This window comes from Juglans regia, chromosome 5 (genome assembly GCF_001411555.2).
Source record: "Juglans regia cultivar Chandler chromosome 5, Walnut 2.0, whole genome shotgun sequence".
Taxonomy (NCBI): Eukaryota; Viridiplantae; Streptophyta; class Magnoliopsida; order Fagales; family Juglandaceae; genus Juglans; species Juglans regia.
The window spans coordinates 6,967,719-6,981,990 of NC_049905.1; the positions used below are offsets into that span (position 1 = coordinate 6,967,719).

The 14,272-nt window shown below is 38.2% G+C and overlaps 2 protein-coding genes and 1 pseudogene across 2 annotated transcripts; all 3 read right to left on the reverse strand.

The window, feature by feature from the left end:
* Positions 1-677: 677 nt before the first annotated feature.
* Positions 678-1,943, reverse strand: LOC108982999 (probable pyridoxal 5'-phosphate synthase subunit PDX1). Its single transcript, XM_018954504.2, has one exon. The coding sequence runs from the start codon at positions 1,786-1,788 to the stop codon at positions 853-855; it is 936 nt and encodes a 311-aa protein (XP_018810049.1). The 5' UTR covers positions 1,789-1,943; the 3' UTR covers positions 678-852.
* Positions 1,944-3,554: 1,611 nt separating this feature from the next.
* Positions 3,555-7,024, reverse strand: LOC108982995 (protein O-glucosyltransferase 1-like). The gene is made up of 6 exons (XM_018954501.2): positions 6,790-7,024; positions 6,071-6,675; positions 5,611-5,800; positions 5,424-5,488; positions 4,695-4,905; positions 3,555-4,212 (listed from the first exon to the last, which is right to left on the reverse strand). Exons 1-6 carry the CDS (start codon positions 6,889-6,891, stop codon positions 3,865-3,867), a joined length of 1,521 nt encoding a protein of 506 aa, XP_018810046.1. The 5' UTR covers positions 6,892-7,024; the 3' UTR covers positions 3,555-3,864.
* Positions 7,025-8,463: 1,439 nt separating this feature from the next.
* On the reverse strand, positions 8,464-13,010 carry LOC108982994 (annotated as a pseudogene).
* Positions 13,011-14,272: the final 1,262 nt, after the last annotated feature.

Below are 14,272 nucleotides of genomic sequence, written 5' to 3' on the forward strand. Positions count from 1 at the left end.
CCTGAATGGTAAATCTCGATCTCATGTACTGCACTTTCAAAAATTTTTCTACACGAAACTGATTAAATCGCTAACTTTTCACCGGAAGGCTCCCATAAACCTCGATCCTTATAGCCCAGATCAAGGCATTCACGACTTGGGCGGGCCTATTTTTAATGGTTGATACATAATCGAATGCTATTGCTTACATAATTTTTATGATAGTATCCCATTTTTTCGATGGCTATTTTACATAATTTAGGTAATATGGCTGGTCTGGCCAAAGCATTTCTCTTTTTTATTTAAAGAAAGAGGAAGATATCTCATTTTTTATGGACACGTAATTTCTATCAGTAGATGGTATGTTGAATAACATAGCATCATCCTCTAATTAGACAAGACTTCCAATACACCAAGCCATCTATACCATGAGGAAGGGCAGGGCGAGGCAGATTAGTCATGACATCTAATTAGCTTTGGATTAATCATGACATTGATGACACAGACCAACTCTATGCATATTAAAAACTTGGTCATTGTCGTCAAAAGCCAAGAAAAAAAGAAAAACAAAGATCTCATCCGAGCCTACCATGCCAGTCCCCCCCACCCCCATGACGATTTTCATCATCATGACTCTTTCACTTCCTAGCGTCATGAGTTTTCCTCAAAAAAGTATTCAAAAGCAATCCCCACCAAAATGAAAAGATGACCAAATTCCACAACATGGTATTTCCAACCAGAATTACATGAAAATAAAACAACATCAGAGCAAAAACTAGTACAAATGGGCATTGAAATTGTGAGACTTTTCCAGAGAAACCTTTATACTTCTCGTCCTTATTACCTATTGTTTTTTGTTTTTTGTTTTCTTTTCTACTCGGACCTGTTTGCGTACCTCTCCACCTTTGCATCATTGAGATTAATCCCCACCATAGCCTCGCCCAAGCCGCAGCTCACATCAGCCAGCACATCTGGGTCGCTGTAATGAGTCACCGCCTGCACGATGGCCCGGGCTCGCCTCGCCGGGTCCCCGCTCTTGAACACCCCGGAGCCCACGAACACGCCGTCGCAGCCCAGCTGCATCATCAGTGCGGCGTCGGCTGGGGTCGCCACCCCGCCCGCTGCGAATTGAACAACGGGCAGCCTCCCGAGTTGCTTGGTCTGCATCACCAGGTCGTACGGCGCGGCGATCTTCTTGGCGAATGTAAAGACCTCGTCGTCGTCCATGTTCCTCAGCACCCTGATGTCGCCCATTACCGAGCGCACGTGCCTGACTGCCTCGATAATGTTTCCGGTTCCGGCCTCACCCTTCGTGCGAATCATCGCCGCGCCCTCTCGGATCCTCCGTAAGGCCTCGCCGAGGTTCCGGCAGCCACACACGAAGGGGATGCGGAAGTTGTGCTTGTTGATGTGGTTTTCCTCGTCCGCCAGTGTCAACACCTCGGACTCGTCCACATAGTCAATCCCAATAGCCTCCAGGATCTGGGCCTCCACGAAATGCCCGATGCGAGCCTTGGCCATAACCGGGATAGTCACAGCCTGCTTAATCTCCTTGATCAACTGTGGGTCGCTCATGCGAGCCACCCCACCCTGGGCTCTGATATCCGCCGGAACACGCTCCAGTGCCATGACTGCGCAAGCGCCGGCCTCCTCGGCAATCCGAGCCTGCTCAGCGTTCACAACGTCCATGATGACCCCGCCGCGGAGCATTTGGGCCAGACCCACCTTGACAGAGAAGGGAGATGATTTCTTCGCCGTCTCGTATATTGCTCCATTACCGTAAACGGTGACAACTCCGGTGTCAGCCATGCGGATGAATAGAAAGAAAGAAATTAGTATGTGGAGGGAAAGAGGATTGAAAGAATGAGGCGGTGAGAAGAGAGAAGGTGGGTTTTGTAGAGGAAGGGCTCAGAGGAGGAGGAGGAGGGAGGCTAGGGATTTTTTGAGCTTTTATTTAACTTTTATTTATGTATGGTTAAGGAATAATAGTGCTTTTATGGTATGGAAGGAAAGACGTGTCTGACACTTACTCCTTTGCTTTCTTTTTTTGTCTTTTATTTTCAGCAGATGTGGAAAATGTTTTGACTGAACGGAGAAGGTCTGGATCATTCCCGTCATTTTCTGTTTAGATTTAATTCGAACTAAACTTTATCAAATATACATAATTTAGGTTGCAATCAGATTTTTTATAAGATATTAAGTGAATAATAGTTAAGAATTAATAAAAAAATATTTAATAATAATAATAATTATTAATAAATAATTATTAATAAAATAATAAATAATAATAAACTATTTTCAGAATACTCGAATATCCAAACTAAGCTAATTGATTCTTTATTGGATAAGTTAAGTGCTCCTTTGGATATTTGTATTTTAAAATTTTATAAATAATAGAGAAATAATTTGAATTAAAATATTTTATTAAATTTTTGAAAAATAAAAAATAAAATGTTGAATAAAAATATTATAAAATTAAAATTTTATTTAAATATAATTTTTTAATATTACTTTTTTTTATAAAGTTTGAAAAATTGTATTGATTTTTGTGTTTAGATAATAATTATGTAATGATTAAATAAAAAATTTTAATATTTAAAATTGAAAAATATTTTATATTTAAATAATATTTGAAAAAATAAAATTATAACAAATATTAATAATTCTATGTCTCATCTCTACATCCTAACATCCCATAAATTTCACTAAAAAAATCCAAGTATATTATAATATAAGGAGGGATGGTTTGAATATAGCCGAACAAATGCAATACAAAAAGTCTTAACAAAAGCTAAACTAATAACATTACCACCATCTCAGAGTCAGAGTGAGTCTAGCAAACTAATTGACACAAGAAGTTATCCGAGAGTTCCCATGTCTTTGCCATGTTAGTGTCTACAAGATACTTTGAGTTAGCATCTGTATACCTTTGGTTTAATTGATTATGAAGACCACAACCACAGAAACTTGGTACGAATTGGAGTACGTAAAATAAGGGATATAGGTTGGATTAATGTTATACACTACACTCTCATCTCATTACGTGAGATGATAAAGAATAATCCAATAATGATAAAGATGTCATATCTTATGTAGTGAGATAAAAGAAAGATGATAGTGTCGTGTGTAAAATTTTTCTCTAAGTCGTGTTATCCATTCTTTAGAGTTTAGTGCAAGGCGGAGCACCAAAAAGAAAGGAAGAAAAGAACAGAACAGAAGGAGAAAGACAATTTGCCATGTGAACAAGAAAAGCTTAGAAAATTCTATGTGCGAAGGAAGTCGGAAGCAGAGAGGAAAGCCGCTCGTTTCAGATTTCCCGATTGGCTTGTGCAACTTTCAACCCAATAGGTGCTCAGCAAGAAATGAAAAAGAAAAATCAACCCACTAGGCTGAGACTTATTTTCTGTTTGACCACTGAGAATCGTTCCTTGTGTGTATTTTCCACTTCCATCGTCTCCTAAACCATTTTGTTCTCTTTTTCTTTTCCTTCTAACTAATAATTGTTTATTGATGAACAAGTAGATGCATTAAATATCAAGTAGTATACATTATATAATATACAAAAAGAGGAATGAGGCCCAACAGTCATGAATCATTCCATAGTGAAAATGGAATTGAATTGGGACCACAAGAGTGGTCTTGATCCCATAACTTTTTGGCTTTGAATTATCATGCATTATCAAGAAATTAGAAGGTCGTTTCTACAAAGAATCTTCACTCCATCTTTGCTAACAAAAGTATATCTGAACTTCATTTTATTTACCAAAAAACAGGGAAGATGGCCTTGATTCTATGAAATTTGGACCTGGAGAGGTTGGATTTGGACCTACAACTATAAGAGACTACAAAATTTAATTTTCCTTCATGATCAGAATGCCAGCCTTCCTAGTTTGAACGTCTCTGTGCTTTCACCTTCTCCACGTCTTCCACATCCTTGATAATTTTCTTTTTCTGTTGTATCAAGCTCTTGATGAGATTACTATTGGCAGGCTGAAGGGTGCATGGTGGTTCTTTTGAAGGCAAGACAGTTGATTGTTCCAGGGATTCCCTCTGCTTGGCATCCGCAATGCAAATCAGGGACTCCGGACACAGTTCTTGAGCAGAAGATGGTGGGACTGGCCTGAACTGCTGCAGCTTTGAGTACTCCGTAATTAGGTGAAACATGTAATCATAGACCCTATCCATACTTATGGTTTCCATCAATTTCTGCCCTTCTTTTCCTATTGCCTTAGCCTGATCAGCCATGTTTATATACATATACCAAACAATTATGAAGCATTAGAAACCTCTGTGTCATTAACCTTCAAATCTCAAGTTATTAGCAGAAATAATAGGAATAGAACATAAATACGTACGCCAAGCTAAACTAACTAATGAAAAAATATTAATAATATGCAATTTGAGTTCAGACAGCACTTGAGTTGCTATAGGATCGTTACTTTTTCATTCAATAAACCTAACAGGAGTTGCATTTTCTACCTACAAAAATATAGAAGTTTTTTCTTAAGATACAAGCAGCACTAACAACTTCTACTATACAATAACTACTACTACTAGTATTGCTATTAATACCGTCAACCTACTGGGAAATATGAGCTGGAATCCAAATAAAATCAGAAATATACATAAGCAACCTCCCAGAACACTCAGATATGGCGAAACCATCTGTTATGGAAGCAAATAAGAACATAATAGAATATTTTGCAAAAACATACCTCAGATGGGTGTTTATTACCCCAATCAACAGCATGCTTTAATGAGGGGCATAAATCATTTAGAGAGACAGGCCAATAGTTTTTCTTGGGAATGAGACCACGACTGAAGAAATCTTCATAATCAGGTGATATTATTAGTGCAAGAGAACCACATGATAGAATGTACTTCAAGCTCACGGACCAAGCGTAGCCTTCCGCATAAATTTTATACCTGCAGAAGAAGGGAAAGGGAAAAGGGGAACATAAATGATCGGCTGCAAGATGATACACATCCTATCGGAGTAAAATTTGACAACAGAACAGATTATCCTAAGCGAGCACCCCCAAGGACAATCCTAGCCTAACCCTTAACACCCCAAATGAGGAATTTCTTTAATGGAAAAAACTCCATGGAGCTTAGGATGAAGCTAGTCAAGTTCCAAGCATCACTAAGCCGTTCTGTGATAAACATAATCCATCCAACATAGGGATGGTTAGTGTTCTTTGCGAGTTTATAGTGGCTTTCAAAATGTATAAGGCTTGGTGGCTCATCATCAAGATGTCAATCTTGGTCATGTACGATGTTCATAGAGAAAAACAAGTATTTTGAAAGCCATCCTTCATAATTCACCAGACCATTGTGTCTGGCTTTGTTATTTCCTGTTAGAATAAGTTATACAAAGAGCTCTATTTTCTTCAACCACCTAGATCAGTCTATGCACGTGTGACTTTACTACGAGAAGTACTTACTGGTAATTACACTGATTTGATAGTTTGGATTGCTCGTAACCAATTCGTGCTTCTTCTTCCCAATCCTGAAATGCATAGCAACAAGACAACATCAAGAAAATAAAATAAAATAAAACTTCTAGGTACTTAGTCCATCACATCTCCAAGTTTTAACACGAAAAGATCAGCATGGTAACTCCAACTCCACCTGACGCATGATTTGCACTCCCCACATCGTAGAGTGATTACAATTCTGTAATTCTACACGGACAGGAGACCCGACATCAGGATTTCCTTTCCAATATGCTAGGGGCGACTTCTTCGACCAACTTGTACGTTGAGAACCTTGTTTAATGTCTCGGAACTCCTCATCCCAGGGCCTTAAATTTGTCTCTGGCCTGTACAAGAACTATTCCCATGTAACACATTCATAGCAAATCCAATCACGCCCACATATTAAGGCCGTAATTTTAAAATGGATAAGGCAACGATAGTAAGAGGATTCATAGGCTCGGGGCGTAACAAGAAAATTAAACTAGTGGGCATACATGTTTCATATTTTGACGTTGAAGAATAAATAAAAACAGCAGGAATAATGTAAATGAGTTAAACCAAAATAATAAAAGAAGCAAAAATTAATCCTTTTCCATTTTCTTTCAAATACTTACCAACCCCAGAAAGACCAATCAGGAAACGGGATGTCGTAGTGATCCTCATTGGTGCAATAACGAAACAGCGGCAGCGGCATGGATTTGTGCTCAGTCATGTTGATACGAGGCTTATCCATGCAATCAAACATCATATCGACATCAGGTACCATCCCAGGATACCTCTTGAGTAGCTGCAACAACCCCCATATCGTAAACATCATTCGGCTCTGCACGCAAGTATAATACAAATCCACGTACAGCTTCCCCGAAACGATCACGATTCGGAAAGCCGCAAATTTCTGGGACTCCGCCAAATGGGCCGAAGAAATCCCCGTCCGAGCCCATGGTTCGAGATCGTGGTGGATCCACCGAAAGAAAGCCGGGCATTTCTTGCTCGGTTGAGAGGGATGAGTCCGGTTTCGTCGTTCGGGGATGGTGTTGGTGTTGGTGTTGGTGTCGGTGTCGGTGCCCGAGTGGCAAGCAAGGTAAGAGCAGTGGATGATTTTGTAAGCTCGGGCTTGCCGAGATTGTTCGCTGAAGGTCTTGGGTGGGAAGAGGTGCCACGGCGTGGGCTCTAAATTGTGGCCCGCGACGGTTTTCGTTTGGGAAGCGAAGTCGTCCACCTATTTGATCAAGTCACAGGACCATGAATCGGAATAAGCAAATATAAAACAAAAAGTACAGAACGTGTTTAATGAAATGCCGCGAAGATAAAAAAGAAAAGAAAAGAAAGTGACCTTATAGAGGAGAAGTGCGGTGATGGAGAAGGCGGCCAAGGCAATGACGCAAGGGAGGAGATGGGAGGGCTTGCGAGCTTTGTTCTTCGGAGACAATCCCATGGCTACGGCTGAGATACCATCTGCATTTGCGTCTCCTCATCTCTTTCTATAATGTTTCCATCATTCAAACTTGCATACCTCGATCTCCTCCGGAAATGCGGGGTGGTTTGGATTCACAACTGAATTCACAACTGAATTCAGCTTATCTAACTCATCTCTTTTTATTATTATAAACTTTTAAATTCTTACATAAAATATAATAAATAATTTATTTTTAAAATTTAAAATAATAATCATATTAAAAAATAATATTATAATAATATTTTATAAATTTTAAAACATTCTCCAATCCAATCGAGTCAAGTTTGACTAAATACTCAACTCAATTATAACTCTAGTTTCAAGCCAAGTTCTAGCTGAATTTTCTATAAATCAAGTTGAGCTCGAGCTGAACATTAGAGCTCCACTCTCATATTAGCCGAGCTCGAGTTGAAACTATTTAATATTTGAGCCGAGTTTGAACAATTTCAACTCAAATCAACCCAATTCGACTCAAATACAATCTTACTTAGAGATTTGGGATTGGAAATTATAGATCCTTACTATCTAATGCCGTAAAGTTGTAACAAGAAGATTTGTTTCATATGTGTTTAGGCGCCTCATTCAGATGATATTATGAAATGTAGGTTGGAAAAGGATAAATGTGTCTTTTTGGTTCAATCTGTTTAGAAGAACATTTCAGGTGGGACCACATCATCATTATAAAACCACATCGATCTAATGATCTCTCATCTAATACCAGATAATTGCAACTGCAAGAGCTACTTATGGAAAAAAAATCCTGGTCAAATGATGACAGGTAGACAGAAAACAAGGAGATAATAGTCAATAAACCAATAGAGGAAAGGGTACATGAAGCTTCTCAATCACTTGAAACAGCTTCTGTTTATGAACACTTGTCATGCAAATGGTCACATATCTTGAATCAAAGCAAAGGTACAATGCTGCATATAGAAAGCCATAACTGAAAAGTGTATGAGAATATTTGCAGCTTGACAAAAGAGGTCGCAAGGAGATGACAAACAATGCAAAGTTGTTCATTCAACCTGTTCTGAAACCTAAGAGACTCGTTTTCTAAAAGAGAGAAAATTACAAGCCTGATTTAACTGTTACTTTGTACAAGTATATATCAAATCCATCCACATTAAGAGTGAAAAAGATTCTACAGTAGGCCATTAAGCTTCATTTGGAACATGGAAGCAACTGAGCTCATCTGAGTCGAGTTCAAATTTAAGTCTAGCCCAACATCTAAACATACAACTCACAAATTACTAAACATCACTCAATTCAAAACTTCTTTACACGTGAGATCCACAATTTTTTTCAACTCAATACCTCTTTACACGCAAGACCCACAACCTTTTTCAACTTCCCATAAATAGATCTAAACTTATCGTAACATCCAAACACATAAACTCATCTTACGTGGACCCCACCAAATTCACTCCACCATCTCAACTCACTATCATTCATAAAGAACTCAACTCATCTCTGGTCAGCTCAACATCCAAACATAGCAGTTGAGAGTTGCACTAAGAGAGTCCCTCCATAATATTTACTCATGCATGTATATCAAACTGAAAAAATCTTCCTCACTTTCTTCATCTTCCTTTGGCATATGGGACAAGTACCAGCCTCTTCTGCAATCCTGCAGAGTACACAGATTTGAACGTCTAAATTTCGACTTGATTTTAACAAGTTGGAAATGGTTGGAAATAATATCAACAATGATCATAGAAAGCATGCACACAGCAGTTTACATATATAGTCTTGAAGGACACGATAATTTACCTAGTACTGATTTGTAGATTCATTGAATATTGTTGGCCATTGTGATATGAAAGTTTAAGCACTAGATGAACTCAAGTACTTTTCACTTAATTAAGGCTTGTGGCTGCAACTCAAATCAATCCTAATCCCAGCGTTTTGGGGTTGGCTTTATGATTTTTTTTCCTCTACTAACTGGGTTAGCATTGTGCTGTTTCTAAGAGCATCATAATCCAAAGCCACAAGTTTTTCCATCAAGATTTCTTCAAATAGTGTGAGGTATATTTACCTTGTTCCGCATGTAAAACAGGCAGCACAGTGCCCACATGGAAGAAAGAAGCAGTCCCTGGGGGCATCGGCGCAAATGACACAAAGATGCCGGGGCTTGTTGGTGTTATCCTTTTCTGTTATTTGCTGTCCTTCAACACCACTCACTGTGGGCTGGTCCTCCGGATCTTCCTCATCTCGTGAAATAGAATCACAAGATGAACCCCAACATGAAATATCATCGTCTATGTGCAAAAGTAATGGGGCTCGTTCAGGTCTCAACTCCCCCGCTTGAAATCCCATTATATTTTCATCTGTTGTTTGGAATATTTTGAAGAATCTGAAGGCGAGTAAGATTAGGAAGGTCATTATACCTACATGAAGGAAAGCAGTGAATATGCATATGAACATTCCCGTTTTGCTCTCATGAGAAGGATATTAATGCAGGCAAAATAACCTGATCCAACAAAATATGTGATCCACCTAGGTCCATAAGACAGTTTGACCTCCCAGCCATTATCAGCATCCTGAAAGAATGAGAATGTCACCAAATTCAAGTGCATGGAAGTTTTATGGTTCTCATATAAACTGAAAGAGGAAGTCTTTTACCTTTTTAAGATGTGGAGAAGTTAAGACAACAACATTTACTCCTAGAAGAACAAGCTTCAGACTACATGAATTGCTACCCAGGTAGCACTTATAATATGCTTGAGTTGTGTTATAGAGGAAAGCGCTTATGGTCAACTTCAATTCTACCTGTACAATGCAGCATTCATAGCTGATAAATTTATTATCTAACAGTCTAATGGTGTACGCATGTGCATATAAAGGATTATATCATAATCATTACTGAGGTGCTAATGAAAAAGAGAGAATCCACTGATTTTCTGTATTAAACTTCAGAAGGATTACCAGCAGCAGGTGGTGAGTTTCATTGGTGCAGGTTGCAGCATTCTAACCTGTCCTATATATGTCTTTTAAACAAAGATGCAAAGACTGCATGGGGAATGTATTTGTTGTTTGGGAGTATATGCATGGGAAATCCCTCCAGGGAGTTTCAGATTTATGGTTGAGGCCAAATATATACTCTCCAAGTCATTGTGCAATATGCAAACTCCTTTTGGATGGATTATTTGCACAGCCCAAATTCTTAGAGAGGCTCTTACCATTTTAGCTATATAAATCACGATGTTCAACATGCTGAACACGGTTGCTAGAATTTCTTATGACAAACCTGAAGCCTCCGATAAATGTACATGATGAAATAAATCACAAAGCTTCCCTGTTCTTTGATTTCTTATGGCTGTATTTCCTTGTAATGCAGAAGTTGTTCGACAGCAGGGTCGGCCAAATCAAGCTAGTCTTCAGGAAATATCAGGTCAAGAAAGGGTTTTAATTTTCCACACTGTTATCAGTTGGCACAGATGGAAATGAGCAAATCAGCTGAGGCAACTCAATGGGATGATACTAACTGAAGCAGCAGTTAGTCCATTTTACCAGAGGAGAGACTTGGGGGTGGGGGGACGAGGACTGAGGATCAACCTTCTCTCGGTACCCATCTTATCCATGACATTAGTTTCTTCTGGTTATCAACTGGATGGGAGATTTTGTAATAAAGTTTCATAGAAATCTTTTTAGTACACTACATTCTTGTTTGGTCTCATCTTTCAATGAACTACCATTACAACTCATGTGCCCTGGACTACAATACAATCTTGATAAATAAAAGAAATCATAGGCGCATACCTCAACCTTCTCAGAGTGCAAGTTCCCCACTGCAATGTAGTAGTTGGAGGACTCCGGAATTTTCAGTTGGATCTTACCACTACCTGTGACGTAGATGGGTTTTAAACATCTCACTTATACAAAGTGGGGAATAAAAAGTTGTATTAATAGAATTTACCATAAATGATATTCCAAGACAAAGTTGTGTCATGATATGATGGGTCCTCTATCCACTCAACAAGGCTTTCTCTACCTGCAGATTTAGACAAGAATCAAGACGAGATACATGAGCTAAATAACATCTTATTAACAAAGTTTCTGTTTAGCTCTGCATTCAATTAAGAGTCAGAAATAAAGCCAAAGCTTGATTGGTCATCTCACTACAGGCTATTTCTAGCTTATTGTGTACTTATCAAAGTACACTTAGTTGATGTTCCACTTATGAACTACTTGGATCCCATCCCCTGTGTAACTATCAATATAAAGTTACCTGATATTCCACTTACAAACCAATGCTATTATCTTCAACACTTGCTATATAGCACAGAAATGTACTAGCTGCAATGATAGGTCCAGACTGACTGTGGCTCTTCAAACTGAATCAAATTCTAAGCTGTCCCTGAACTAATTTTCCCATTATTCTAGCTATTTGATTTTACACAAGCATAGATTCTTGATGCCATTAAGAGTCTACTGACTTTAAACTGGTATCTAAATCTAAGTTAATATTTCATTCTAAACAGACAAAGCTAAACAATACCATCGACTTTAATGATGAAGAAGTTGGAATTTGGAAAATACCTTGTGCAATCACAAGGGATAAAGGTGAGGGAGTTGGAGATTTTACATTGTATAAGATATCCACTCTAGATCCTTTGTTTAGGAAGTATATCCACTCCTACAACATGAGAAGTCCAAATTTACCCGATAAATCCAAAAACTAGAATGCTCTAGGTGGTGCACAGCTCATTCATATCTATTACTTTCAAGTAGAAAAAAGGAATGTGAGCAAATCCCTGAGATTCAAAGAACATAAATGCAGAGAAAAAAGATCAACAATAGCAGGAAATATGCCTTGTGGAAATTGGCAGGTACAAGTGCATTATGTGTTTCATTCCAGGTGATCTCAATATCCAGGGGTGGAGGTTTAGAAAACCCATATAAAGTTGGCCCTGGCTTTTGCTCATTGACTTCCTCTGCCTGTTTGTAAACAGAATGAGATTAGTGCATAGAGACAAACACAGCAGAAGCAAGAAAAAAAAATAGGAATGCAGTAGAGATGCAACAAATTATCTTAATCTCTTCCAAAAAGTGAAAGCCAACTACCTTAATAGACTGCACAAAGAATGAGTTAGCTTGTATTAAGCGTGAGCAATTTGGTCCCAATTGTGTATTCACAGATCCATAAAAACAAAGAATCATAGTCATGGATGCTGCTGATGAGGAATACGGAAACCAAAATCAAACCAGATCATTAAGATTAAAGTCATGAGCAAATGAACTGATCAAGTAATATGCGATAGAAATATTCAAAAGTTAATGTTCTGCATGGTTTCCTTGAAATGTAGATAAAACAATAATATAATCGAATCTTATATATAAGGCCTTTTTTACTCATACAAGCAAATTACAACATCCGCTCTTGTACACCCAATACAACTACGAATTCATACACTTTGTATTCATACACTTTGTATTCATACACTTCGAATATTTTTGCAGGCAAAAACCCTTTTCTCAACCCTTCATATTCATATAGACTTGCCTCATTTTCTCTCTGGGCAACCAGCTTGAGGTCCATTTTACTCTTGGAACAGTATAGGAAAGCGAGAAAGAAAAAGAAAAAGAAATAGAAAATTCCAACCACTGAAGCATTCATAATTTGCTTAGCTAGCTAGCATACCTAATTAAGCATTTTACTTTCACTTTTCCGTTCTTCTAGTGTAAAAAAAAAAAAAAAAAAAAAAAACAAAAAAAAGAAATTTTCTTTTCTAAAAACAGGAAAGCGTGAATGAGGATGAAACTGACCGAGGAACCAAAACGTGACGAGCAGAACAAGGTAAGACCACAAAGTCTCTCATCTCCGTAGACGCCACATCAGATATCAATATGTTCAGGCGGTAGGGAAAATTAGAAGGCTGTTGTTGTCGCCATTGTTGGTGACGGTTGAGAAGGATACGGTGGTGGTGGTGGTGATGGAGATTGTCTCCATTCTGGAGCCGTTCATTTGCTACTGCTACTTCTTGTTCTTGAACTTGGGAAGTAGACGGCGAAGAAGAAGATGGACCATCGGTGGATGTTGTAGCATAAGAGGAAGAAGGCGCAAGCCCACGTTGGCCACCATGCTTTGGTTCTTCCATTCCGAAAATACTCAGGTTTCGTAAATGTTGGCTAAGAACCAGTCTGAAAAGCAGAGAAGTAATAATAGACAGAGGAATACAACTCTGATCAATGAAACAAGAAAAGCTTAAACTTTTGGAATGAACGAGCAATTGGAAACTCTCTCCCGTATTCTTCGTCTTTTCTCAAAATGGTAATTGGGTGACCGTTAGATGAATGCCTCTCAAATTGAGAAATTCTTCTATACACAGTCGTCCCATGTAGACGCCGAGGCTAGTTTGTATTTAAAAAAAAAAAACAAAATTAAAAAAAAGAAAACCAAAAAACAAAAACGAATACGAAAATGGAAAGAAAAGCAGGTTGAAACCCATTTCACTGGTTTCCCGCTTCTCAGGGTGCGAGACCTAAATCTTCTGAGGGTGCGCGAGAACTGAAACTTGACGATCCAACTCCCACGACTTCTTCCTCGTGTGGGTGCAGAAGATTGGGGTGGGCATCTGCGTTGGGTGGGCCAATGCAAGGCCGGTCTGCGTTGGTGTGGGTCAAGCCTGAGCGTCGTTTGGGTCAGCTTCGTGGGCTTGGTTTGGGTTAGCTTCGTGAGCTAGCATTTCAGGTCAGAGACGTGGGTCAGCTTCATGGGTCAACTTTTCGTGGGTCATCTTCGTCCCATACCGTCGCCACCAATACGTACTATCATTTGTGCTTCAATCTGTAATTTTAACATTTGTTTAAATGTTTTGGTTACTAATAAACAATCAAGCATGTTTTGATTTAGTTTTTTTTTTCTTTCACATCATGTTGTGATTTAGTTATTGTTAATACAAGATTTTTACATTGCATAAAGTTAGATATGTAGAAATTTCTTGGTTGAAAATATTAATTTTCTAGTTAAATATTATGATTTAGTTGTTATTAAATATATGTTTCTAGTTGGATGAACTGAGGATGGAATGTGGAAAGTTGGTTTAGTCATCGCTATTGATGGGTTTGGTACATGTCTAGCAGGAGCACACTAAAAATTTGAAACCTAAGAACCTAAAGATTTATAGAAAGATGAAATCAAATTCAAATTCAAATAGAAGTACAGAAAAACACATCTAATTCGAGTATGTATTTCTGTAATATATCTATCATGTTTATTCACTCTTTGTCAAGAACAAGAATTTTTTTAAAAACAATTTATCGATGTATAGATAAATATATATATATATATATATATGTTTCTCTACTTTGTATTATAATAAGAATCAGATCTTAATCCAATCAAATATCCAAGTTTATC